Source organism: Ursus maritimus, unplaced genomic scaffold (genome assembly GCF_017311325.1).
Source record: "Ursus maritimus isolate PB19 unplaced genomic scaffold, ASM1731132v1 scaffold_22, whole genome shotgun sequence".
NCBI lineage: Eukaryota > Metazoa > Chordata > Mammalia > Carnivora > Ursidae > Ursus > Ursus maritimus.
Window position 1 is genome coordinate 24,214,085 of NW_024424675.1, and position 27,547 is coordinate 24,241,631.

The window sequence follows — 27,547 nt, forward strand, 5'->3', positions numbered from 1 at the left end:
TCCGTCCCGACTGCTGAGCGCCCCCAGCCGCCTCCAGGGCGCGGGTGATTTCTAATAGGACCCGGCGCGGGCAGTTACTTAGGTTGGGGCGGAGTTCCCGGGAGGCGGGACTTCAAGAAACCTTGGCTTGGGCAGGGCTAAAACCCAAATATATGTAGGCTGCTCCGAGGTATGTGGCTGTTTCTTTAAAGGACCCCAAAGATCCTTTCCCTTCCTCCTGGCCCCTTCACCGCAGAAGACCCGTGGACTGCGCAGGCTCTATCTCCTGGGCCTGGGAAACCCGATTTCCCCGGCCCTGCGGCTGCACTCTCCTTAAGCGCGGCTCTGCTTCCCTGCCCGAGACAGATGTTACTCCCTACCTTTAACCCTGGGAACACACGAAGCTGCCGGTCAGCAGCTGGCTATGAAGGCTCACACGTGAGCGGTGTCTTTCCACAACGTCAGCTTTTTCGGTTATAAGGCAAGGTTAACAATTATAAAGCAGGTTCAGTATCCTAAACGCAGTAACATTTCACCGCCTGTTTAACTTGTTTTCTTAAAGGTCACAAAAAGCAAAGCACAAGTCACACAACAAAAAAATATAGAACAGAGGACAGGAAATTAACAGTCCAAAGGTGAAAATCTGTGAGGGAGCAGTTGAGATAAGGCCGCACTCGGGTCTGGGTCAGCTCTTGGCACTTATTGCTTGTTATGTTCAAGCATAACACAACAAGAAAGATCTCTGTTCTTTTGGACATCAATCAGGCAGCGTCAGCAGCAGCTGCCTTCTTGAAGTGATCAGACATAGAGGTCAGTGTCTGAGGAGTCTGAGTTTGCTGCAAATATCCTTTCTTTTAAAGGGAGTTAATCAGTCTTGAGCCTTTGCAGACTTCCTCTGTTTCCCTTGGTTATCGCTTCTGAGTGTGTCAAAAGCTGGTGCTGGTCTCAGTGATATCTGGTCTTAGCTACAATGCCCTTAGCTGCTTGCGTCATTGCTTGACACAGGCCCCTGCTTGACATGAGTGACTCCATCTTACTCTCTGCATTCTACCCCGAGATTCCTCATGACAAATCTGTGAGGGTCATACAGGAATCAAATACGTCTTAAACTAGGTCAGCAGTACTAGTTTGCCAACCTGGAAGAAGGTAAATCCAAATCATTCAATTGTGTTTTCAATGAGAATCAAACAAAATCAAATAAATCTCAAATCCTACGAAATATCAATTGACCTAAAACAAAGATCACATCAAATCCAAACAAGTTAGATACATTAAACTGAATCAAAGCAAAATTAAGTAAGGATTAAATTTAAAAACTCTAACTCAAAGTCGCATCTAAGAATTAAGTCAAAAAGAAGAAAAACTAAATTTAAACTTTATTAAGTTAACAAGTCAACAAAGCAGTCAAATAAATGAAATAAGAATCACATTGCCAACTATAGGCAGATAAAAGTACAAAAATACGTATGGAATCTTCAACATAGGCTCTTGGCACATCTAGAAAAGAACGATGAGGGTATGGTTAATCAGTCTTTTTGTAATTTTTCCTACTTAAGCTTGAGAGTGCATGACATTTTGATAGCATGTTTAATAAGATATATAACAAAAATAATAGCTAAACCAATAGGAGGATTTTCCTAATGGCTTGCAAAACGTGTAGAGACAGAATTACTTTAAGTATTTTAAAGGATTATGGTCAGACCATGAACCAGAACAAATCATGTGTTTGAAGGGTTTTGTTAACAACTCTAGAAAGGAGTTGTTAGGAAAATTTATTATATAAGTTTTGTATATTTTTGTTCAACGCAACTAAGTTGGTGTTAATGACTGCCGAAGCTGCTTGAATGGCCTGTGTAGCATGCTCAAAGTGGGTTAGCTTGTTGGTCAAGGTTTTATGGGTTGCTTTGAGCCCTTCTAAGTTTTCACCTAAAAGTTTATCAATTTTGTTAATTTTCACCCAAGGTATTTCTGTTACTTTAGTCTAAGATGTTTTAAAAATTTTATATGAATATTCTGAGACAAAGGTACCCATTTTGGTAACATTACTAAATGTTACAATAATAGCATACAGTCTTTTCACACACTCACTGTCTATGGTTATGATAGTATCATTCATTCTACTATGATTAAAGAACATGACCTCTGAGGGGCACCTGGGTGGCTCAGTCGGATGGACAGCTGACTCTTGATTTCAGCTCAGGTCATGATCTCAGGGTCCTGGGATAGATCCCCAGTTGACCTCCATACTCAGTGGGGTGTCTGCTTGAGGATTCTCTCTCTTCCTCTCCCTCTGCCCCTCCCCCTGCTCACATGCTCTCACTCTCTCAAATAAATAAATCTTAAAAAAAAAAAGTACATGACTCTAAGAAGTTATTAGTACAAGTTATCCAGTTAAAGTGTCCCGTGTCCAAAAGTAAATTTTCAATGGATGTTCTTGTTAAAGGAAAAAGATTAGCACTGATTTCCAGTTCATGGCAGGAATAATATGTGTTATTAGACCCTTGAAATACCATCTCTTTTGATAGTAAATATCATTAATCCATGAGGGTGTACGTGTTGCCAGTAGTGCTGTACTATAATGTATTTGTTGTGGTACAGCGTAGGTATCATATGCTAATAAGCTCTGCCCCCTAAAAATCTTAATGAAAGTTTACATTGTCCTGTATTGTCACAACCTGATGGTCTGAAGGTATCTAATTGTAAGAGAGACTCCATCCAGTCAGAAGAATAGTTTTTCCTGTTACAATAATGCTTCTGATATCATTTCATGCTCCAGTAGGTTATTGATTCTGCAACAATTATTTTTTAGTTGTTCTCTTGTGTAGAAATGTCTAAAGTTAAGTGAATTTTGCTGGAGGGCCTGAACTTTATGGTCAATGTTATAATTAAATTCCAGTTGGTGGGCATGATAATCATGCATGGTTGAGACAATGGAATGTGGTTCTCTGAATGCTGAGGAGATCTTGGAACTTAAACGTCCTATTGGACTTAGTAGGGGTTCACATATTTTTTAAATGCGGATAGCTCCTGCTTAAGAGTCTGGATGTCTGCTTTCTGAATTCCAGAGATAGTTAAGTTGGAGGTAATGCCTAGCCCTACCCAGGATTGTAGGCTTTCTAAGTCTAATCCTATTGAGGAATGGTTGGTTGGGCCATTCATGGACGGTTGTTCCTAGCTCTGTAGCATAAATTTTACATTCGGGTTATATATAGAACAAATTGAGTTCCTTTTGGAAGGTTATTTCCAATCTCTGTGGCATAGGTTTGTATATAATTCTCAGAGGGTTAAGTAATTAGGTTTAAACATATTTGGCTTGAGTTTTGGTGTTGTGTTGGTAATGCCATGTGTCCATTGTGGCTTCCAGTGGAAAATTCTCATACAGTATGTAGTATTCCGACATCCTCTCTCAATAATACATGGGCCTGAACTATTGGGTAGTACACCACATTTGTCAAATGTGACTCTTTTAGCTATGTAAATTGGTATAGATTAATCAGTTCTGGTTATATTCTCATAGTACAGTGCTGTGCTGACCATGTGTTTTACGTGCCTTGTGCATCCAATGGCTGGATCAATGAAAAGAAATATTGTTGCATACCTGGATCAATATGTGTCACTAAATTTGCATTAAAATAAATCCCCAATGTTTCCCACCATGCTGGTGATTTTCCTTGGATAATTGAGGTTTTATTAACCAACAGATAATAAAAATGTATTGAACCTAATTGTTATAATGGATATATTGGTATGATCTCTTCCTTTGTTATGTTGTGTAGGTTGACTTTTTGATAAGAAGGTAGCATTGTGTGTGCCAATCATATTAAGTAATTTGCAGAAAGATGTGTCATAGTTAGGAATGGTGTTGGAGCAATTAAGTTGTGTCTTATACCCTATAGGTGTGAAAGGACCTAAGGTGACTGGACTTATAGCTGCAATGCCCTTAGCTGTTTGCGTCATTGCTTGACACAGTTCCCTGACTGACATGAGTGACTCCATCTTGCTCTCTACACTACCTCCAAAACCAGAGAAGGCAGACTAACTAGGCAGAAAAGTAAACATTAAGGAGCCTCCAGTCTTTTACCCTTTCCCCCTCTTTTAAGTAGCTTCTCTGACCCCTCCCCCCAAAAAAACAAGAAAGGCTAAAACTCCATGCACAGTCTCACTGAGCTTTCTGTCTTAGGGGGTCTACAGATAGAAATTGGGGTGACTGGTTGTGACATGGGTCCCTGCAGCCAGAAGTCTCTGGCCTGAGGATCCTAGAGTTTTAGGAGACTCCTAATCAAAGGTACCACTTGTGCCCACTCCTTCCTTTCTCCTAGAGGTTTACAGAAGTTCTGGGGCCAGAAGGAATTTCTCCCACTCCCAGGCAAAATGAACACTGACCATTGGTCCCAGGCATTTTTAACTCCGATGATCCACAGTGTGTACTCCCAAATAAGAAGCAGGAGTTCAGGAATACTTCCTCATTCCCCACCCAGCTCTGTCAGCCCAGTAACCAGGCAATGAGCCTAGGCTTGGTGAGCTGGCAGCATCCTTTGTCCTGGTTTATCAGAGGGCCCTGTCACCTAAAATGTCTCAAGCTGTTGCCTGAAATTCTGTCCTTAGAGATTCTTTTAATCTGTGAGAAACTGAATGCAGCATTGTATCTTTAGAAGGACCCTGGAAGCAGGAGCACCCGAGATACTAGGAGAGAGAGGGTAGAGGTGGGAGCAGGGTCTATGAAGGACCAACCAAGGTCAGGGGTCACATGGAAGCTTGAGGGGCAAGGGCTCCAAATGACATCATCTACTTTGCACTGCATGGCTGGGGGCATCCCTGCCACTAGGAAGAAAAGCTGAGCTGTCACCTATCAGTGCTCCCCGGCAACTGGAGCTCTTCCAACAAGAAATCAGTATAAGCAAGAAAGAGGAAGCAGCAAACAATGGTGGCCTAAGAAGAGGATTTTTCAAAAGTCTGAGCGCAAGAAAGATCCTATGAGACAGAATGATGTGGAGCAATTGCCTCAGCCCTGATAACTACCATGTTTCTTTGTCCTTAGACATGAGGATAGTGGTGCTCAAGGATGAGCACAAATGAGGCCACCTCTCCTGGCCCACTTGTCTATTTGGAACCCTCTGTCTTTCAAAGACCTTAAAACTCCCTCCTTTCTAAGGACCTTTTCCCAACTAGAGACCCAGGCTGTGCCTGTAGTGATATAGCTAGTATGGAACGGAGGAGGCAAACCCCAGACCCGGACTGGATAGAGCAATAAGCACCTGGATAGAGCACGAGAAAAAAGGTGGACACTCCAGGCTAGCCTGGTGACACAGTTCCGCACACTGAGTAAGCATCTGTGTTTCTCTGGGCTTCCATTTACTTGTGTGTAAAATGGGAAATAATTACTTTTGCTGTTCTCATTATAAATCTGAGATATTGATGCTTCCTATACCTTAAAAAGGCAAGAAACACACATATACACAGAGAGAAAAGCTGTCAGTTTCTTGTTTTGTTTTGTTGTTTAGGCTTCAAACCCACAGGGCAAGAACCTTTTGTTCATTGTACGACAGTTGCCAGTGAGTAAATGTCACCAGTAATGAGAACACTGGGAACATATTGCAGCTGCTGCTCCTGTGTTTTCCAGACATTGCTCACCAGCCAGGCACCATTTGGCCCCTAGGAGTGAGGCCAGGGATGCAAAGCCAAAGATCCAGTCCATTAGTGACAAAATCACTTGGCTGCTGGGTCTGGACAACTACACGGAAGACCAACCCATTCACTCATTTAGCAAATGTATGTTGAGCACCTATTACGTGCCAGGCATTGTCAGGTGCTGTGAATACTATGACCATTGTCCCTTATTAGAGGCTAGAACCATTGTTAGCATGTGGGGTCTATTCCCTCAGACTCTCAGTTCTCATTTCTGTTGTCTCGGATCCCTAGTAAGTTATTTACACACCCAACTGCTCCTTGAGATCCTAAGCTTGAGATCCTAAGATTCCTCCACCTTTTCAGAATTCTTCCTCAAACCTTAGGGTCCTGATAGCGTGGTTCTGAGCTTCTGAAAAACCCTATCTGAATGACCAGAACTGAAACATATCCATGGCTCAGACCTATGATTACAGCACTGTGAAGATCTGCCCCTCCCCAAGTTAACACAGCATCATTCATTCATCCTCCCCTCCGTGACCCATACACACATCCTCTTTCTCTCTTTCATACACACACAGGGTGAACTCTGTCCTGGGAAGATTTGTTCTATTTTTGTGGCTATTGATTCAGAATAATTTCTTCATCTAGGGCATGGCCTTAAACTTGTGCCCAAAGTTCTCACAATATAGCCTAGAGCACGTTATTGACTTCTTGATGGTACTACCACTTTCCCATTTGCAAAATGAGTAAATCCTTCACAGTGTTATGATTGCAAACAACAGAAATAATTCTGCCTAGCCTAAGCAAAGAATAGGGGGGGGGGCAGTAATCTACTGGAGTGACCTGGGGACCTGAAAGAATCAAAGGAAAAGCCAAATGACAGGCCTTAGAAAGGATAGTACCCTACAGGGTGCTAAGGGAGCCAGGTCAAAGAAACCAACAGACAATGTCTTCAGGGCCAGGCCGCAGGACAAGTCAGCTCCAACCACTTCAGTTCTTGCATTGGGCTACTCATAACTCCAATTCCCAGGAGAGAGGATATGACTGACCTGAAGTGGTGCCCACTCAAACATGTGGTCCTTTTTGATTAACAGTCCCACAAATCCTATTTGTAATGTAGGAGGGGTAATTCTCCAAGAGAAAAATCAAAGACTTGCTGGAGGGTAAAATCTGCGACTAGTCACTATGAGAGAGCTGGACTCCAGATTTATTCTCAGGATACTTCCAGCCCCAGAATTTCTGCAACATAATCTGAAGCAATGGTTTGTTTTGCTTTGCTTTAATCTTAAGGAGGTACCCTTCCTCAGTTGAAATCTTAAGGGGGATCCTCATTATAAAATACACATCAAAGCAGTTTTAAGTTAGTAAAACAGGATAATGATGCACACAAAAATTTGAAATTGGGGATTCAAGATTAACAGTTACCTCCTGTGTCAGCCTCAGCAAGCAGTTTGTTTCTGTTTTGGTTGCACAGGACGGAGAAAGATCTAACACAGAGAAGTTCTTGCAAAAAGGTTTTAGCAGCTCACCCTGTGATCTCTGAACAATCTTCTATTAAAAAGAAACAGGAAATAATTTATTCCAAAATCTGATCCAGGGGCTTGCCAATGTGTTAAAATCTAGTGCATAGCACAGTGAAACATGCAAGTCTTTACTACATCTTCTAAAAGTCTCCAGTGTTTTTAAAAGTAGAAATTGAAGCTTATGGTTCTACAGAAATAGTACTCTTCAAAAACCGTGATCTTCAGGGCCTCCAACCCCTTCAGGACTGTGGACCATAGGCCAACTTAATTGGCAATCTTTGGTTCATTATTATAAGATCCTTCATCTGCATGAACAACCACATCCATCTCCACCCTCTGTCAAGAATTACCCCTGTCACACAACAGAAACTTTATAGAGGATTTTAACTGCAAGAGCTAATTTCTATGTGGGGGCAGGATAGGTGAAGAAAAGAATTTGATTTTAACTGACTTAGCCAGATCATTTGTAGTAAATTTCAGATTGGCCTGAAATAAACTTGCTCATCTCTTTCTTCTTCCATGCACCAAATGCAGTTACTGTGGGGGTGGGATGTGTATGTTGACGGGGTTGAGGGTGGGGCAGGAATGTCCTTTGTTTTATTGGTAAAAATCATCAAATGCTTATGTTCACTCCAGAAAGCTTTCTCCTAATGGCTTGCAGAGAAACAGTAGCTGTTGCTGGCTCTCCCAACCGGCTCTGGGAGTTGTAGTATCTGGGAGGTGGCACCACCTACTGGTGATGATGATGACGACGACGATGATGATGATGGTGGTCGTGGTGCCTTCTTGTTGCCTGGGGAGCCCAGCAAAAAGCTTCATTCCTTAGGCTCCTGAACGTTTCCACACTCTTCCAGAACTCCTCTTTAGAATTCCTGGGCCCAATGGCTGCATAAACTGCCAGAACAATAATAAAAGACAACTACCAGGAAAACTAACCTAATGATGATGATGATAAAAAATAACTTTCCCAAGTCACCTAATTTGGTGAGATCACATTTGCAAGCCATTGGGTGAGCTGATTCCTCCCCAAATTGAAAAGCAGAGCCTTGTGACTCTGGGGAAAATTTTTGTTTTTCTTCTCTCTCTCTCTCCCTCTCTTTTTAATAAAAGTTCAATTTCAATCCAATTTATTTTTTTAATTTTTTAATATTTAAAAAAACTTTATTTTTGTTTGTTTAGCTTTTTATTATGTTATGTTAGTCACCATACAGTACATCATTAGTTTCTGATGTAGCGTTCTGTGATTCATTGTTTGCGTGTAACACCCAGTGCTCTATGCAATACGTGCCGTCCTTAATACCCATCACCGGCCTATCCCAATCCCCCACGCCTCTCCCCTCTAAAACCCTCAGTTTGTTTCCCGGAGTCCATAGTCTCTAGTGGTTCATTCCCCCTTCTGTTTACCCCCCCCCTTCGTTCTTCCCTTCCTTCTCCTACTGATCTCCCAGCTATAATTCCAGTGTAGTGAACATACAGTGTTATATTAGTTTCAGGTGTACAATATAGTGATTCAACAGCTCTATATATTCCTTATGCTCATCAAAATAAGTGTACTGCTAATCCCCTTCACCTGTTTCACCCATCCCCCCCCCACCCACTTCCACTCTGGTGACCACCAGTTTGTTCTCTATAGCCAAGAGGCTGTTTTTTGGGTTGTCTCTTTTTGTTCTGTTCGTTTGTTTTGTTTCTTAAAATCATATGGTATTTGTCTTCCTCTGACTGACTTATTTCACTTAGCATTTTACCCTCTAGATCCATCCATGTTGTTACAAATGCCAAATTTTTTTTATGGCTGAGTAATATTCTGGCCTGTGTGTGTGTGTGTGTGTGTGTGTGTGTGTACCATATCTTCTTTATTCATTTGTTGATGAATACTTGGGCTGCTTCCATAATTTGACTATTGTAAGTAATGCTGCAATAAAATATAGGGGTGCAATACCCTTTCAAATTAGTGTTTTCGTAGTCTTTGGGTAATTACTGAGTAGTAGAATTACTTGATTATGTGGTAATTCTATTTGGAATATTTTGAGGAACCTCCATACTGTTTTCCACAGTGGCTGCCTCAGTTTGCACTCCCACCAACGGTGCACAAGGGTTCCTTTTTCTCCACATCCTTGCCAACACTTGTTTTTTGTGTTTTTTATTATAGCCAATCTGACAGGTGTGAGGTGATATCTCCTTGTGGTTTTGATTTATATTTGCCTGATGATGAGTGATGCTGAGTATCTTTCCACGTGTCTGTTCATGTCTTGTGCCTATTTTAAAAATTGGATTGGTTTTTTTGAGGTTGAGTTCCAAAACTTCTTTATGTATTTTGGATACTAACCCTTTATCAGATATATCATTTGCAAATATCTTCTCCCATTCAGTAGGTTGTCTCTTAGTTTTGTTAGTTGTTTCCTGTGCAGGAGCTTTTTATTTTGATGTAGTCCGAATGTTTATTTTTGCTTTTGTTTCCCTTGCCTCAGGAGACATATCTAGAAAAATGTTGCTATGGCTGATCCCAGAGAAATTACTGCCTATGCTCTCTTCTGCAGTTCTTATGGCTTCAGGTCTTACATTTAGGTCTTTCATCCATTTTGAGGTTGCTGAGTGTGTGTGTGTGTGTGTGTGGTCCCCATGGAGAGACATGCTGAGGCAAGGCATTCTGTTGGACACACTGTAGGTGTATGTTCCCGCCCAGCTGTTTCTCTCCCTTGTAACAGGGCAAGTATGAGAACAAGCGCGAGTGCAGGCAGACCATTAGGGTGCTAGGCAGAGTGGACTTAGGTACCATCCTTATGGCAGTTGTCAGAAAAAGCCCACTGCCTAGCACTTGGGACGTCTGGGACCCTTGTGAGATTGTAACTCCTCCAGCCTGGGAGAGGAAGCAGTGGTTCTTGGGGAATCTGGGAACAAGCACAGCTCTCACTGGCTCCAGGCAGCGCACAGGAAGCTCCTGGGGTCACTGCTGGACAGTGTTCTACATTGCAGATACCAGATTTCTAGGAAGGGTCCTCAAGCCCTGCAGTTGAGTCTGGACCTACTCGAGCCATGTGCCTGTCCTTGAGCCAGTTTGGAGAGCTGATAGATGAGGAACTGACTGAAGCTGCCTGACGAGGTCTGGATCACATCAGCACCCCTGGCTGCCTCCATCACTTCAAGCAGGTTTCCTAGCCTTGTCCCAGCATTGTCCAGGCAGTCCTGAGTGGGTCTCAGGAATAAGAATATGAATTCCTGAGGTTTCCCGAAACCTTGGACCCCCATCCCCACCCCCAAGCAGCAGCGACCCCTGCCTGCTGCCTCTTCTAGTTTCCACTGGTATCAACAGGCCCACACGACCCCTCCAAGCTCATTACTTATCCCCAACAGGACTTGAAAAGGATGCCAGCACCTCTAGACTAGCAGGGCCCTGCCACCACATGGATGTGGGCAGAGGGGCCTGGTATCCAGGAAAGAGCTCTGATCTGGAGGCAAGCTGGACATGAAACTCTTCATATATGTTACATCATTTGACCCTCAACAGCCACCTGAGGTAGATACTTACGCCTGCCCCAAGTCATATAGTGAGTTAACAGCAGACCCATGTCTCCTCCTTTCAAAAGCCCAGCCCCCAAAAGCCTTAAACTCCTTTCTCCCTTTCCTGAGGGGCGTGGGGGGACAGCCATGGCCAGGTTAGATACTACAGGACCCTTGGGCAATTCCTTCTTTACCCCATGAAGCTTTGATGGTGGAGCCCAGACATTAGGAGTGGGGATTGGGGACTTAGGAGACACATCATCCTTCATTGTGGGTACCTGGTCAGTGTTACACATGTGACAGATTAGCAGACCTGAAATCAGAGGTTAGGCTGAGACCAGATGTAAAAGGAGAGGGTTGTCGTTTTTATACATAGGGTAGTTTTATTGAGTTTACCTGAGGCCATTCCCATTTCTACTTGTTAGTGTACATTTATATCTTAATGAATGAGCATGTTGCTCGAAAGATGCATTATACACAGTGTAGGAGAGGGTGTGTTTTTAAGAAGATTCTAAGAACTGGCAGGCCATTTCCAAAGAGGAAAGGGGGAAAAAAAAGAAAGGCCTGGATAACAGAAACAAGAACTCCTGGGAGACTGGAAGTGGGGGACTGCGTGGGATCTCACAGGAGGGAATTCTAGAAAACTATTTCCTAGGTCTGGGAGGAGGCAGACTCGAGGGAAGGGAATGTGCTTACACACAGGCAGAGGCCTCTTGGAGGGAGCAGCATGATTGCCATGTGAGCTAAAGTGTCTAACCTCTCTGGCTCACATGAAGAGTGGCCTTCCCCTTTTTTCCACTGGGAAGTCATTGTCCCAAAGACCACCATGCTAGAGTTGCTGAGGTGGGTGCTGTGGGCAGCACTCTCTGGTGGAAGTCTTGCCTTTAGGGGGCCTGTATTACAGTTCCAGAGTTACTGATCCAAATGTTGGGAAGTCCTAAACCTGGGCCTATGGGTATGGACAGGGCTTGGATTGGGGCTCAGAATCCTACCTAGTACAAAAGCCAGTTCACTCTCATGGCCCCTCTTAGAGCCTGTTTCCTGATCTGTAAAACAGGAATTCAAGTCCCTACAAGGTTATCAAGAGGAATACGTAAGCACTTTCTTAGCACAATGCCTGATAAACAACTAGGTATGCAAGAAACAGCGGTGGACATGGTAATGGATCTTTCTGTTTGACCACTGGTGTCACGATCAGTTGAGAAGTGTGTCCTATGTCATTTGTTACTGGTAATCGTTAATGTACCAGAATTCCTAAAATTATTTACAATGGAGTCATATCATATATGCATATAACATATTATATGATCTGGAGTCAGGCCACTTGGCCTCTCTGAAACTCTCTTCTCTTTAGTAACATGGGAATAATAATACCACCTCATAGCCAGAGGCTTAGAATACAAACATGAACGATTCACATTTGTGGAATGTTCAGTCAAGTAGGGACATTTCAGGAGTCTGTGAAGTTCAAGGATTAAAACCAGAGCTCTCATCTTAGTGTTCAAAGCCTATCCTTCCTATCCCCTAGGCCAACTGTTGAGTCCTTTACTTCATAGCTCCCCCTAAACTACAGCCAAACAACTCTTCCCTACCCCATCCCCTCAACTCACTCTTACTTAAGCTGTTCTGCCTGGAATGCCCTTGTCTTCAATTCCTCCTGTTAAAAATCATCAGCTCTTTCAAAATCCATTTCAAGCATCACCTCTTCCCTGCTGCCTTTCTCCTACTACTTACAGGGACTGAACTCTAAAGCTGGGCAGAGAAAAAGAAATGCCAGGAGATGGCAAAGCTGTTTTGTGAGTGCATTCTCCATCTAGCTTGAGATCCAGAAAGCTAGGGTCAGGCCTCAAACATCCCAATATCCCCATCAGGCCCTCCATCCAGGAAATGACCCTTAGAATAGTCTCCAGTTACCCTTCCCAGGTGGGTTCCTGACCTGTAAGACCAGCACAGAGTTCAATATATGACCATTTCAGCAAATAGGAGGGTCTTCAATTTCCTGTAAGTGGCCTCTTATAAACTGTGGGACTTTAGGAAAGACATTTAATCTCTATGAGTCTCTATTCTCAAATATAAAATTAGGGTAACATTTATTACTAAGCTTATTGTGAGAATAAAGAAAATTACAAAGCACCTAGCATCCAACAGATGCTTAATAAATAATAGTTCCCCCAAGGAGCACTGGATCAACCCAAAGTATAAAGGGAGAGAAAAAGAAAAAATGAATGGAACACACAAAAAAATAAGGTAGAGGAAAAAATTTTAGTAGGGATTACAATAAATCTAAGTGGGCTAAATTCATCTACTAAATGACAGATTAGGTTAAAAAACAGGCTGTTTACAAGAGACATACCTCAAGAGATAGAATTCTCTCTCCACTTTACCCATTCTTCCAAGTCCAAAGGTTTGCCTGCAGCTTTTATCACCCCAACCTGCAGACAACCCCTCGTCTTCATCGGCACACAACTATTACTTCTTACTCATGCCATACATTGTTGGCTGTGGATTATCTATATAATAAAGGCTCAGAATTCTTTCAGGCACAAATTTTTTTTTTTTTTTTAAGATTTCATTTATTTATTCGACAGAGAGAGACAGCCAGCGAGAGAGGGAACACAAGCAGGGGGAGTGGGAGAGGAAGAAGCAGGCTCCTAGCGGAGGAGCCTGATGCAGGGCTCGATCCCAGAACGCCGGGATCACGCCCTGAGCCGAAGGCAGACGCCTAACCGCTGTGCCACCCAGGCGCCCCAACAGGCACAAAAATTTTTATTTACCCACCTTCCTGCTCTCTTTTAACATTATAAACATTAAAAACCAAATTAACCTTTTTGATCCAGGGTTGTGATAGGAACCATCATGTTACAAAGAGGTGGCATATCTATGCCTGCTTTTATGATTCTCTGGCCCCCTCAACTGCTGGCTGTCACTTATCCTTTTTTGACTGTCCCTTAACAGTATATTCTAACCTCTGTGAAACAGAAACTTAATGTACTAACCTCATTGCTCTGTGAAACCTCTTAAACAAGAGAATGCTCGGCACTAAGGCAGGCTCTCAGGGGCATCAAACTCTCAAAGTTCCTCCCTGCTCTTTGATATAGCTCATTCTCATCTGTCATGGTTGAGGAACCAGTGAACCAGTAAACTAAGAACATGTGTACAAAGTCCATAGACCAGGTGAGGGCCTAGATGGTAAAGTGCATGCACTTTGTGACCACCAAAGCTGACTTCCAACCCAAGTAAGGACTGACTGAGCGAGCAGTTCTAAAACCTCTGAACTCATGGTTCCCTGTGGGTATCTGCTGTGTACTTCTATCATGACCAGTGCTTGAGAAGGGGCTTCTCAATTCCTTCTGCCACACTTAGACAGTATGAGGGATGCAGCAGAGGCCTAAGACTGACTGACTAGCTCTGGGGAGTCAATGGGGGACATTAACAAACTTATCTCAAAGTTGGTACCATTTGCTCTTGGGGAAGAGAGGTGGGACCCCAGCAAGGCCAGCAGTTATAAGGCAAACAATAGGCCTGGTTCTCAGTAGCGGTAATGATCAGGCTTGAAGGGGCCATCACGGGACAAGCCCAGGTACTGGGCCTGCTTCTCAGTCAGCTTGGTCAGCTTCACATTCAGCTTACCCAGGTGGGCTTCAGCCACTGCTTCATCCAGCTAGAGAGAAACACAGGAAGATCTAGAATCAGTGCTATGCTCTGGGACCCCATACCTGCATCCAGCTACGAACAGAGATAAGAACTACTCTGCTGAAGTATCTGTCATACGTGTTACACATATTACTTCATTCTATCCTCACAGCCAGACTCAGTGGATGTGTTGTTTTTGGCTGCCCAGCTCCCCTTTCTCAAGAGAGAACCATGCAACATACCCCCCTCCAAGTAGCCCTGTGAGACCATCAACTACATCTCCTTCCTCACCCTCTACCAACCCAAGCAACCAGCCAAATGCTGCTCTGGAATTTATCTATGGACAGAACATATTTTCTATGACAGACACAGGGATTCTTTAATTCCTAAACAGGGAGGGAATCTTAAAAGAGGGAGGGTATTGGTCTCAGCTTATCAGTGGCAAGTCTATTTGACAAGTGAAGTGAATGTAAAGAAGAAAACAGCCAAGACACAGAGGAAGATGAATCCCTAGGTCCATTGTCTGACTCTTAGACTTCTCTGTTATATAGCTAAGAGTTCCCTTTTAGATTAAAATGGTTGTGATTGTTTTAAAATATATCCTTCAATTCTTTGTCCATAAATATGTAATACCCTTTCCTTCAAGAGGTAGAGCCGGCTCCTCACTTTTTGAGTGACTCACTTTTAATGAAGAGAATAAAGCAGAAATGATGTTGTGGGACTTGGAGACTAGATCCTAAAAGGCACTGGCAGCTTCCTCCTTTGCTCTCCCATGGATCGCTCACTCTACTAGGGGAAGGCCAGCTCCCATCTCATCAGGGGAAGGCAAGCAGCCCTATGGGGACAGACCCATGTGGTGAGGAACTAAGACCTGCCAACAGTGACATGAAGTGAATCTTCCAGCCCCAGTCAAGCCTTCAGATGACAACAGCCACTCCAAATGGAGAGAATGATTTCTGCCTTGTGGAGGACCCTGTGAGGACCCCTAAGAGAGTAGAAATGCAAACCCACCTTCTTGGGCAGGAAGTGAACCCCAACAGAGTACTTGTCTGGGTGGGTCCACAACTCTATCTGTGCCAGCACTTGGTTGGTGAATGAGTTGCTCATCACAAAGCTGGGATGGCCCATCGCACAGCCCAGGTTGACAAGTCGGCCCTCAGCCAACAGGATGATACGGCGCCCATTTTTCAGCCAATAGCGGTCCACCTGCAAGTGGGCAGAGCAGCAGTGAGGGTTGGCAGGGCACTGTTCCCAACGTCCATCCCTGCCTCATCCTACCCTCTTGTCCAGCAGGCCTTCCTGCCTCCAACAGTGTCTGTGAAAGGACCAAACCATCCTAGAACAACCCCCATCACAGGGGCTGGCACTCACAATTAGTTAAGAGCCAATATTTATTAAGCAGCTCTGAGCTATAGACCTCACAGGTCTGCCGTAAGAATTTAATGAGCTGACATGTGTAAAGCACTTGACACATGGCTTGGCAGATACTAAATACTCAGTAAGTATCAGCTAATGTTATTATCATTATTATTGCCATGTGCCCAGGGCTAAGACCATATATAAACTAATTATACATATACATATAAATAATTATATTTCATTCTGATAACAACCCTATGATTTAAGTACTAACTATCCTCATTTCACAGATAGAGAAACTAAAGTTTAAACGGTTAAGTTGCTGCAAATTTGAGCCTGGACATTTTGAAGACAAATCCCATGTTCTCAGTCATCATGCTTCATCAAGCTGTGGTGCTCAACCTTAGTTGCACAGCAGAATCATCTTGGGAGCTTTAAAAAAATGGGCTGTCTTGGTGTCACTCTAAGATTCTGATTTAAGTGGCCCAGAAACCAGGCCCTCATCCTCCCCCATTCCACTGCCCTGGTTGCCAGAGCCTCCTCATCTACCCTTCTTGGTGACCAGCCCAAACACATCCCCCCCTGTCTTCCATCTGCCCACCCTGCTGGGGCTTCTCACCTGGGGCTTGACGTTCACCTTCTCCACAGCATTTTCGTTCAGCCACTTGACATCAATCTCCACGTCAAAGTGCCCAATGTTACACACGACGGCATCATCTTTCATCTGCTCAAAGTGCCTGTTGAGGAGTGCCAACCCATGGAAGACCGTCAGGGACAAGAGCAGCCCCAAGCCTGCCTTCTTCCTCGCTCCCTGCGACCCCCAACCTGGCACCTACCGGCCAAGGATGATGTCAGTACAGCCTGTGGTGGTGACAAATATGTTGCCCTCCTGACAGGCCTCATCCATAGTGGTCACCTCATAGCCTGCGCAGAGATGGTGTCCACGGGTCATCCAGGGTGGCCCTGCCCCTCTGGCCCCAGTGGCTGACAGCCAACCCTTGCCCTATCATACCCTCCATGGCAGCCTGCAGTGCATTGATGGGGTCGATCTCCGTGATGATGACGCGGGCCCCAAAACCCCTCAGGGCCTGGGCACAACCTTTGCCCACATCGCCATAGCCTGCTACCACTGCCACCTTGCCTGCAATCATCACATCTGTAGCCCGCTTGATGCCATCTATAAGAGACTCCCGGCAGCCATACAGGTTGTCAAACTTGCTCTGAAAGAAGAGAGGGCAAAGGGGTGACGGGGGCAGGCAAGGCCCTGGGGCCTCAGACCCACTCTCAGCATCTTGGCCTACTGGGTCTTGGGCTGATCACTTCCTGTGACTTCTCCCCACCAGCTAATGTGCTCATATGCCCCTTGCTCTGATCAGCCCAAGACGTTCTCCCTAGCCTTTCTATGCCAGTCCAGAAGGCTTCGTAAGGATCAACTGCTAAGAGAGATTGCCTAGAATCTGCTTTCCTTTAAAGCTCTTGTTGTCCAGCTCTAAAACTCATTGTATAGTTCTTCCCTCTTTAATGTACTTATTACCCTCAGTCACTTATTACTCCCTTATCCTCCTCGAATGAGGGCTTCAAGTCCCTAGCCTACAGCTTTCCCAGGGGCCTTTCTTCAGAGGCCTACTCCTGAGCTGCACTGGGAATGAACAGCTGAACATGACACTGCCCCACGGACTCACCTTGGTGACAGAGTCATTGACGTTGATGGCAGGCACCTTCAGCTTCCCACTGGCCATCATCTTGTACAGGTTGTGGACCCCCGTTGTGGTCTCTTCAGAAATGCCTCGGATGCCTGGACAAGAAAGGAGGGGATGAGGCTAAGGCCAGGAAGGAGCTGCCCAAGGGATAATGGCAGTGCCTCTGGGATGAGACCCCAAGAGCCTCAAAGAGCCCATACCTCAACTCACCCGAATTCTTCATCTCTGACCCTGAAAGCTGCTTTTCTTTCTGGGATCCCATCTCTGTGACTGATACCAGTTACCCGATCCTCCAGGCCAGCATGCAAGAGGAGTCACCACCATCACCAGACCTAAGGATTCCATCTCCAAGCAATCCCTAAGCTCTCCATTACTACTGCCACTGCCTTAGTCCCTGCCACCATTGTCTCTTGCCTGGTCTCCCAGCCACGACCCATCTTCTACACAGAAGCCAGCAGCCATTTTCAGCAGCCAAATGTATATATTTTCAGAGAAATCTTTTTAATACCACCCAATTATTTCTCTTTGCTCTCAGGATCAAGCCAAACTCTTCCCTCTTGGCCTGTTAAGTCCTCACATGTCTGCTCTTCCTTAAAGCTCCAGCCACACCCTGCTATTCTCCCCAGCGAAGGAAGCTGCCAAGTTGGCTTCCGTCCAGTTTCTTGAATAGTCCACCCTTTCCTCCCTCAGGGCCTTTGACCTCACTACCCCCTCTACATTCCTTTCCACCCTGATTTAACAAAGTTGACTCCTTCCCAGCTGTTCCCAGCCCTGGCCTTATGCTTGTCCTCAAACCAGACCTTACCCAGGCCTCCCCCACCGCCTCAGCCCCACACCATCAGAAATCAGGAGGCCAGGCGCCAGCATGTCTGCAAGAGCCTGCCATCTTCCCATCTTCCACAGAATCTGCTGTTCTAGGCAGTGGAGTTCTGCCAGGCCTGCTGCTTTCACATGGGCAAGCAGGCCCCATCTAGACTGCCAACACCCTGCGCACCCCCCTACCCCACTTACCTGACAGGAGCTGTGGGTACTTGGTGTGAATGAGGTTGGTGAGGTCACCTCCGTCATCCAGAATCATGTTGAGGGGCCCGTCCTTGAAGTACAGCGTCTGCTCAATGCACCACAGGTACTCCTCGTCTGTTTCACCCTTCCAGGCGTACACTGGAGGTCAAGTGGCACAGTGCATCAGGGGCTGGCCCTCCCCACCGGTGCCTGCCCCAGGGAACCACCAGAGCACAGCCAATACGATCTCCTACCGAATTCCCAGCCCCAGTCACCTCCAGCCCCTCTGAGGACTTAGGCGGTGAAAAGAACAGAACTTGGAACCAGATAGATCTGAATGCAAATTCTGGTTCTACATTCAACAGCTGTGGGACTTTGAGCAAATCACTTCACCCCTGCGAGCCTCAGTTTCTTCATCTCTGATAGTACTGATTAAGTGAGATGGAGGCCAAGTACAGCCCCCCAGATGTAGGTGTCTGGACATAATTATTTCATTCCCTGCCCCCCCTTCTGTCTGGGCCCCAAGGACTGGGACATCAACCTAGTGACCACGGCTCCCACCCACAATGCCTACTGCTAGAATGAAGGTGCTACAGGACCACTGAGGCACACTCAGGTGGACCCATGAGCCAAGATCCAAGATTCATTCCTCACTGAAAGGACTTGAGGGCCCAGCAGTCTCTTGGTGGGCTGTCCTAAGTCTGGCCAAAAAATTATTAACAGCAGCTACTATGCATGGAGCACTTTCTCTGTGGCAGACATTATTCTGACTGCCTCATGGTCCAACTCTTCTTTCTTCACAGTAACTCTCTGAGACAGGCATTACCATCATTATCATTTATAGATGCCCAGAGAGGGGCTAAGATGTGCCCAGGTCACTCAGCATGGGCATTCCAGAATAGGCACCAGAATCCTAACTGCCAGCCCAGACTGGGACACTGATGTTGGGTTCCCATGAATCTCCTGTGAGAAAACAAAACTAGCCAAGCAGGCCCAGCTACCCCCTCCCCCAAACTACAGTAGACAGTGGTCTTAAAAACAAGGCCTTTCCCAGAAAAGGGTCACGGAGCCAAATAAGGCTGAGGAGTGAGGGACCTGCCAGTCCAGGCTGTGGAAGGGTCCTTCCCCACCCATTCCCTCCACCTAAGGTTGGTTAAAGGGAATTGTGAATATCCTATTTAATCACCATCAGAGCTAACCACTTCCTTCCCCAAGTCCCAGCGGACATGTGCCTGTTTCTCTAGCAGCTTGTGATAGTCTTTCCTCAGCCCCCTAGATCATCAGACCCTAGGCAATGGACCTCTGAGGCTCTTTTTCTGCCCAGTATCCCTCCCTGATTCTTTTGGAAATAGAGCTACACCCTTCCTTTAAGGAACTTCCTCTTCTCAACATCATGTAGTTCCCAATCATAAGCTCCCACCCTCCCTGGTTACATGATTTGAGATGGGCCAGTAAGTGCATTCCACAGGATTTTAGATGACAGTGGGACAAAACAACTCTTTCCTTAAATCACTAGACTACAATTCTGCAACCATGACTCCTCTCCCCTGCCATGGGAAACCCTGTCACAGTGAGAGTCAGTGAAGCAAACAGGGAGAAGCAGAGCCCCATCAAGCATCCCCACATCCTTCAGTAGCAAGCAGGACTCACCTGGAATGCCAGCCTTGGCAATGGCAGCAGCTGCATGGTCCTGGGTAGAGAAGATGTTGCAGCTGGACCACTGCACCTAGAACAGCCAACAAGACAGGGCTGCTGGTCACAGACAGCTCATCCATTGGACAGGGATCAAGCAAAGCCTTGGATCGAGGGGGAAGAGGCCCAGCAGGCTCTTCAGTCATAGGTTGGGGACAACTAGTGAGTGGATGGGAGCCAGAACATTAACAAAACCCGACTTAGGTTTTAAAACATCACCTCGTGCTGTGTGGAGGGCAAAGGGCTCCACAAGGAAGCAAGGAGACAAGTGAAGAAGCTGCTGTAAGAGTTCAGACAAGAAATGCAATGGTAGCAGTGGAGGTGATGATGGGTCTATTCTGAAGGCTGAAATGACAGAATTTGCTGTGGGATTAGTTGTTGGGGTGAGACAGAAAAAGGAGTCAGGGATGACCCCAGGTTCTTCAACTGAGAGAACCTGGAAGGCTGGTGTTTCCATTTATTTACATGAGGAAGACTGCAGGAAGAGGAGGGGAACAGGAAATCATGAGTTTGGACATGTTGAGGTTGAGATGTCTATTAGATCTCTAAGTGGAGATGACTGACACATCGGCTGCCGGATACCTAAGTCTGGAGTTGCAGGAAGAAGTCCAGGCTAATACATGTATTTGGTAGTCATACAGACAGTATTTAAAGCCATAAAATCAGACCACTGAGTGTGACTGTTAAAAAGAAATAAGAGGTCAAAGGACGGAGCTTAGTATACTCTTAGTTGGTTTTGGCTGCTCTTCCTTGCTCGGTCTTGGGAAACCATTATTCCAAAATTCCCAGAAAGATTAGAAGAGCTGCCAGTCACTGGTACTTACAACCCAGGCTGAAACAATAAGAGCATACCATCCTTATGGCACCATGATTGGTCCGTGGCGGGCACATGACCCTGGGGGGCCAATGAGAGCCAGTCCTTACATGACTCAGTGGGACATCAGCGTTGAGTTTTTCCTACCCAGAGTTCCTCCGTTAGGAGGATGTGAACTGAAGAAACTCAAACTATCTTCCCAGTCAGGGCAAAAATATGCCTAAGAATAGTCGCCACAAAGGGTGGTGGCACTGTGACAAGCTTGGAGCCCCTGCTGGAGCTCCCCTGCAGGAGCACCACATTGGACTTCCCCACCCCCCACAGGAAATGCTGAGGACCTCACCTCAGCACCCAGGGCTACGAGGGTCTCAATGAGGACAGCCGTCTCCACGGTCATGTGCAGGCAGCCAGCGATGCGGGCGCCCTTCAGTGGCTTGGAGGCCGAGTACATCTCCCTCATCCGCATCAGGCCTGGCATCTCATTCTCCGCGATGTCCAGGGCCTTGCGTCCCCAGGAGGCCAGGCTGATGTCGGCTGCAGGGCCAAGATGGATGGGAGTTCCGTGAGCTGCCTCCTCCCGCCAACCACGAAACACCACCATTCTCACTCACCCACTTGTGGACCCAAAACACTACAGTGAGCAATCCGGTCACTGCACTCTCTCATTCAACAAGGATTTATGGACCCAGGGTAGTCAAAAAAGACAGACATGGTCCCTGCCTCACCACAGCTTACAGCCTTGTGGGAGAACACATGTAATCAAAGAATCACACAGGTATGTGAAAATTACAACACAGGTAAGTGCCCCTTGAAAAATAACTATCAGCCTATACATACCTCCCACTACCCTTTCTGATGTCACCTACCAATCTCCTCATTCCTTAAACATTTTGGTTCCTGGCACTCCATCTTCCAAGTCATCATTCTTCGTGACTTCATCACTCATAAATGATATCCAACACACTGGACTCAACACAGTTGCTTGACCGTATGAAAATGCTGCTTCCCCACTACTGACGTTTCTTTCCACCCGGAGTAAACCCACCTGTGTAACTAACACTCTTGGCCTCTCTCTGCCCTAGGGGAAGCCAGAGTGACTTGTCTGATTGGTAAACTTGGGAGGAATAAAGGTCATGCTCAGTTCAGCTCTCCCTTTTGCAAGCAAGCAGTAGCCAGCCAGCCTACAGGAAGCAAGTTCTTCCACAGGGAGACCTACCTAGGCTCACCCTGCCTGTACCTGGAGGGTAACTGCTGAATCTGGCAGTTTGTTAGCTGGATCATCGGACTTCAACACTCACCTACACCCTCCGGCTTTGATGTTATCAGTAATGAGAGTTATATTTGGGCTTCTATCTGCCACCCCAAATGTCTCAAATTTGTCCAAATTCTCAGACAGGAAAGAAGGATATATAATGAGTTCGCTCACTATCTCAATACTGTTCTCTCTAATTTCACCCTTTCTCTCTCCAGGCCACACTAGCCCATTCCCTAGGTCAGTGGTTACAAACTTCCCTGGTCAGAGTCATCAGGCATACTTGTAAATCTCCCCTGGCAAAAAAGATTCAATAGTTCTAGGATGAGGGCTGGGACTCCTGGTGATTTTTATCTTTAGGGAAATTTAGATCCTGCCAGTCACCCAAAGAGGTGGTGGGTGGGAGAGAAAGGACGGTAGAGAATTTAACAGTAACAAATAATAAAACTAAGTCAGTCTGCTTCCTACTGTACCTCTCAATTTCAGAGAAGAAATATTCCTCTCCCTACTCCCACAGTGCCTCAACACACATCCCCTCCCTTTTTACCCTCTCACTCCACTCCCACCCATCCACCTTGGCAAGCCATCACCAATTCTGACCACCCCCCCCCTTTGGAAATCTTGATTTCAAAACCAACTCTGGCCATGTCCCATCTTTCCAATCCTCTCCCTCTGGAGCCCCAACTCCAGTAAGGGCAAAGCTATCGGTCAGAACCTCTAATGCATTAATCCTACCGATTTCTGCAGTCCCTCAACACACCACCTTCTATTCTCAACTTCTTCCACAGTTTAAGATTCCCCTGTTCCCTCTGAGAACTCCTTGGCAAAACTCCCACCCTGGTTAAACCTAACCCTCCACGGCACCCAAGCCAGTGAGCACTGCAGGAGGAAAATCACCACCACACCAAGACCACGAATCTCACGGGCATTCAGCAACCCTAGGACACTTTCTTAGTAAATTTACTCTCCTTAGGCTGGGGCACCTGGGTGGCTCAGTCAGTACAGCGTCCAATGCTTGATTTCAGCTCAGGTCATGATCTCAGGGTTGTGAGACTGAGCCCTGCATCAGACTCCGTGCTGAGCATGGAGCCTGCTTAAAACTCTCTCTCCCTCTGCCCCTACCTTGTACTCTCTTGCACGTGCACGCTCTCTCTCTCTCTCAAAAAAAAAAAAAAAGTACTATTTTCCTACTCTGTTCAAACCCCTAACACCTCTCATCAACTAATGACCTCACTTCACAATTCATTGAGAAGAATTCAGAACTATGCCTTATTTCCTTCGTGCCATCCACTAGTCCTTCTCCTCTGTAGCTATAGACCAAGCATTCTTATTTTAAGAGAATAGTCTCTGCCAGGTGGGGCTTGATCCCCTGTCCTCTCACCTTCTTGTGGAACTTCACTACTCCGCTGAAAACTGTTCTCAAGGTTTCCCAAGACTGGCCTGATCCTATATCTAATGGTCAATTATCTATGTTCACATTTCTCCCTGAAGCACTGCTCCCACTAATTACGTCCTCCTTCTGAAACCTTTTCTTTTCTTGGCTTCTATGCCTGTCGTCCTGTGGTTTTCTTCCTACCCTCCTGGCTCCTCTTCCTATAACTGACTCTCACGTTTGAAAGCCTTCAGGGCTCCATCATCTCCCTCTTCTCTCTTACCAGATGAGCTCATCACATTACAGCTTTTAATACCTTCCCTACGGCAACAACTCCCATGTTATTTCCAGCCCAAACTTCTCCCCTGAATTTAGGACTCATATAATCCAATTTATCGACTCAGCATCTCTACTTGGATACCCAGCTGGATTTATTATGGGTCACATTTGAGCCCTTGGGACTCCTCCTCCCTCTCAAACTTTTTCTTCCTCAATCTTCCCATTTTAGGAAATGAAACCACCATCTGACCAGCCACTTCAGCCAAAATCTTTAGATTTCTTGATTCTTCTTTTCCCCTTTCACTGCCTCCCCGTCCTCTAGCTCTTCTAGCCCATCAGCAACATTCCAAATAGCCCTCAACCCTGACTGGCTGAGCTCTTCACAGTATGACAAGCCCCCATTCTAGCTCAGGCACGGATGAGACCTTGACTTAACCTTTCTGGGCTTCAATTTCATGGGGGCAGCTGGCTACTTGATTAGCTATTTCCACAGAATCTTGTTTTGTTATGTTTTTTTTTAAAGATTTTATTTATTTGAGAGAGAGCACAAGCCAAAGGAGGGGCAGAGGGCAAGGGAGAAGCAGACTCCCCACTGAGCAAGGAGCTCACTCAGGGCTCCATCCCAGGACCCTGAGATTATGACCTAAGCCCAAGGCAACCGCCTAATCCACTAAGCCACCCAGGTGCCCTATTTTCACAGAATCTTTACAAGTACTTCCTACTAGTGCCTCAGTTTCTTCCTCTGTATAATGGGATAAAGTCCACTTCCACAGATTATTTTGTAAACACATTCAAATCACCAAATACACTGCAAGTGCGCCATAAATACTGATGCCTTTCTTTAGGTTAAATGGTGTCTTGAATTTACTTTAAAAACTGCTAGCAGCCTGAACAGGTTTGTGCTGAGAGTTCATTAAGTTTGCTCCAAGTGTGTTCACTTATATACAGTGGTGAAAGAGTGTGCTTAGAGGCCTTCAAGGCCTATGTTCATATCCTGCTCCAACACCTCCCAGCTCTAAGATCTCGAGCAAGCTATCTTTATTCCAGTGTCTCTGCATAATCATCATCAAATGGGAAAGTAATAGTCCCTTCCCTAAAAAGCATGAGAATAAAATCACTTCGTGTAGAATTAAAAAGTCAAAGGTGGTGCCCGTCCCATAGTAAATGCCCAAGAAACATTAACTGTCAGTTTATCAACTTCAATCCATAGGACAGCAAGGAATTTTCTAAGCACTCCACGTTTTCTTCGAGATTCTCTGCACAACTGTCCGTGTTGACCAGCAGAGTGACCCCAGAGGCTGAGTAACGAGCCCAAAGTTCCCTGTGAGTGGACTAGTGCCAGCCTCTAGCTCGCTATCCAGGCCTCTCCTCCGCACACGCCTTAGGGACTCCAGTGCCCTCGAATTCCCTATGGGAGGCCCAGACAGGAGTAGGCACTTGTCCGGGTCCACCCAGCTGGCCAAGGGGCCGTTGCAGGCCCAGACGCAAGACCTTGGCCTCCTGGAGTAGGTCCCTGCAGGTGCCAACACTCCCAGGCCGCGGCCAGGTGCTCGCTCTCCGCCTGCCCCAGCCTCCTCAGGGCACGACACGCCGCCAGTTGGCGGCTCCGCAGCCCGCGCCGCTGCACTGGGCCTCGCGCGGCACGCCGGGACTTGTAGTCCACGGCCGCCTCCGACAACCGGCTCGCTGCAACAGGAGAACTCCAACCCCCAGGCGGCCTCGCGCGGCGAAGATCGCGCCGTGCCAAAGATTCAATGGGACCATGAGAGCCTCGCTAGGGCCCCGCGGCTGCCTTCCCGACAGGCCCCCGGCGGGCGCGGAGCCGACCTGGCTTGCTGCACTCCTGGAACTCACCGACTTTGTAGGGCAGTTTGTCCGACATGCTGGCGGCGTTTCCGCACAGAGTGATGGACACGGGCGAAGGAAGCCGGCCCTGAGGGTAGGGACTTGCACGGGAAGGGCGGCGCTGGGCAGAGATCTGCGCTAGGCGCCGGCGCCTTTAAATAGCTTCCTCTGTCTTGCATATTCATGAGTCCCGCTAGAGCGGAGTGGTCCGGGGCGGAGCCCAACGCAAGGTGGGAGGGGGCAGGGGCCGGAACGGACTTCGAATCCTGCTGAGAAAATAACCCGATTTTGTCCGCGGTGGGTCTGGAAGAGAGCTTCGGGAGAGGCCTGAGAGCAAACCCGAGGCTCCCTTTCTTTCATTCGTTCAGCTAGGAAATCCGTAGTTAAAATCTAGTAAAACTGCTATTCTAACCAGTTCACCTCCCTGAGCCGCAATTTCCTTATTAGTAAAATGAGCCGAATGACACCTACCAAACGAATTACACGTAAAGTTGCAATATGTCAGGTACCTAGCACATCCCAGATAATTCTACACTCCCCTCCAGGTAACCACTATCGTGAGTTTAGGTAGATTTTCATGCATTTTACTACTTTTACTACATATGTGCACATCGTTAAACATTTCACAGAATTTTTTCTGTATTTATATAAATGGTACCATACTGTATTTAGCCTTCTGCGACTTGCTTTTTTCTGTCAATATTACGTTTGTACGAGTCACGCATGTAAGCTTAATAACTTTACTTATTTTTGCTTTTGCTGCTGGATAGAATTTCATGTATACGTTCCATCATTAACTGTTCTGTTTGCTAATGTGCAGGTTATATACATTCTATCGCTATTGCATACATGGAGCAACGGACATTTGTGTACTCGTCTCTTAGGGCACATGTGCGGATATCTCTGGGGCAGAATGTACCCAGGGATGGAGTTTCTGGGCTGACATATTTGTAACTTTCCTAGATATTGCCAAATTGCTTTCCAAGGTAGTTTTACCATTTAGCCCCCTCTCACCAGCAATATCTGAGAGGGCCTGTTTTTCCATATCTCTGTGACCACTTGTCAGTCTAACAAATTTTTGTTGACCTGATGAATGTGAAAATGTATCTCCCCGTGTTTTTAACTGGTCATCTGAAGACCCTTTAACATCTCTAAAGGAACCCTGCTCCCCACCCAAACCCCCAGCTGCAGTCCATTTTCTTCCTCTCCTCAAACTTTTTCAGTTTCCCTTTAGGGATCTGCACTTGTCACCTATCACTCAGTTCTCAGCTATGTGGCCTCTACCCCCATGTCTTAGCAAAAATTTCTGCAGCCAAGGTCATCAGGAAACCTGGCTGAATCCAACAGATGTGCCTCTGCTTGCATTCCCACTCCCCTGCAGCACCTAATGTGCTTTTGGCTTCCTCTTTCCTGTTTCTCCTCCCAGTGTTTATTCCTGTTCACTCAGTTCCTTCTCTGACCTTTGCAACTTCCTCTTTCTCTAATGCCTTTAAGGGTTGATGTTCCTTTTTCCTCTTGCTCTATCCTTACTGTGCCGTTTCACCCACACTTACGGCTGTTGTGACCATTTCTATCAAGCTGATCCATGTGTTGTCCATGGATTAAAACACTGCCTTATGCCAGAAGCCACCTGTTTCCCTTCTCAATCACATGCCCCTTCTCCCCACCCCTGGAGTTATTGCTACAGTGAATTTTTTCTTAATCATTCCTTTGCTTTTCTTTCTTTCTTTTTTCTTCTTTGCTTTTCTTAATGGGTTTTACTACCTATGTGACTATCCCTGAACAGCACATTGTTTAGTTTTGACTGTTTTTTACCTTTGTATAAATGAAATCATACCATATATATTCTTCTGCAACTTGCTTTTCTCTCAACATTGTTTTTGAGTCATTTGTGTAGATAGTGTAGCTATGGCTCATTTATTTTCTGTATAATCCATTGTATGAATATACCACAATTTACTAATTCATTAA

The 27,547-nt window shown here is 46.0% G+C and overlaps 2 protein-coding genes across 3 annotated transcripts in view; one reads left to right on the top strand and one right to left on the bottom strand.

Moving 5' to 3' along the window:
- LOC103669820 (agouti signaling protein) overlaps positions 1-15,259 on the top strand; it is a 23,372-nt gene extending 8,113 nt beyond the window's left edge. The window contains exon 4 of the mRNA XM_008698182.2: positions 14,434-15,259. Coding sequence (XP_008696404.1) covers positions 14,434-14,517 — 84 coding nt within the window. The 3' untranslated portion in view covers positions 14,518-15,259. The remainder of the gene's footprint in view (positions 1-14,433) is intronic.
- On the bottom strand, positions 12,872-25,733 carry AHCY (adenosylhomocysteinase). 2 transcript variants are annotated; one of them, XM_008698188.2, is made up of 10 exons: positions 25,586-25,733; positions 21,172-21,362; positions 19,973-20,048; positions 18,332-18,481; positions 17,303-17,415; positions 16,762-16,840; positions 16,457-16,544; positions 16,240-16,357; positions 15,273-15,467; positions 12,872-14,289 (listed from the first exon to the last, which is right to left on the bottom strand). In XM_008698188.2, exons 1-10 carry the CDS (start codon positions 25,611-25,613, stop codon positions 14,158-14,160), a joined length of 1,170 nt encoding a protein of 389 aa, XP_008696410.1. In that variant the 5' UTR covers positions 25,614-25,733; the 3' UTR covers positions 12,872-14,157. The 2 variants fall into 2 exon arrangements, with proteins under 2 accessions (XP_008696410.1, XP_008696409.1); XM_008698187.2 differs by having other exon boundaries at positions 16,633-16,840.
- Between the last annotated feature and the right edge of the window lie 1,814 nt (positions 25,734-27,547).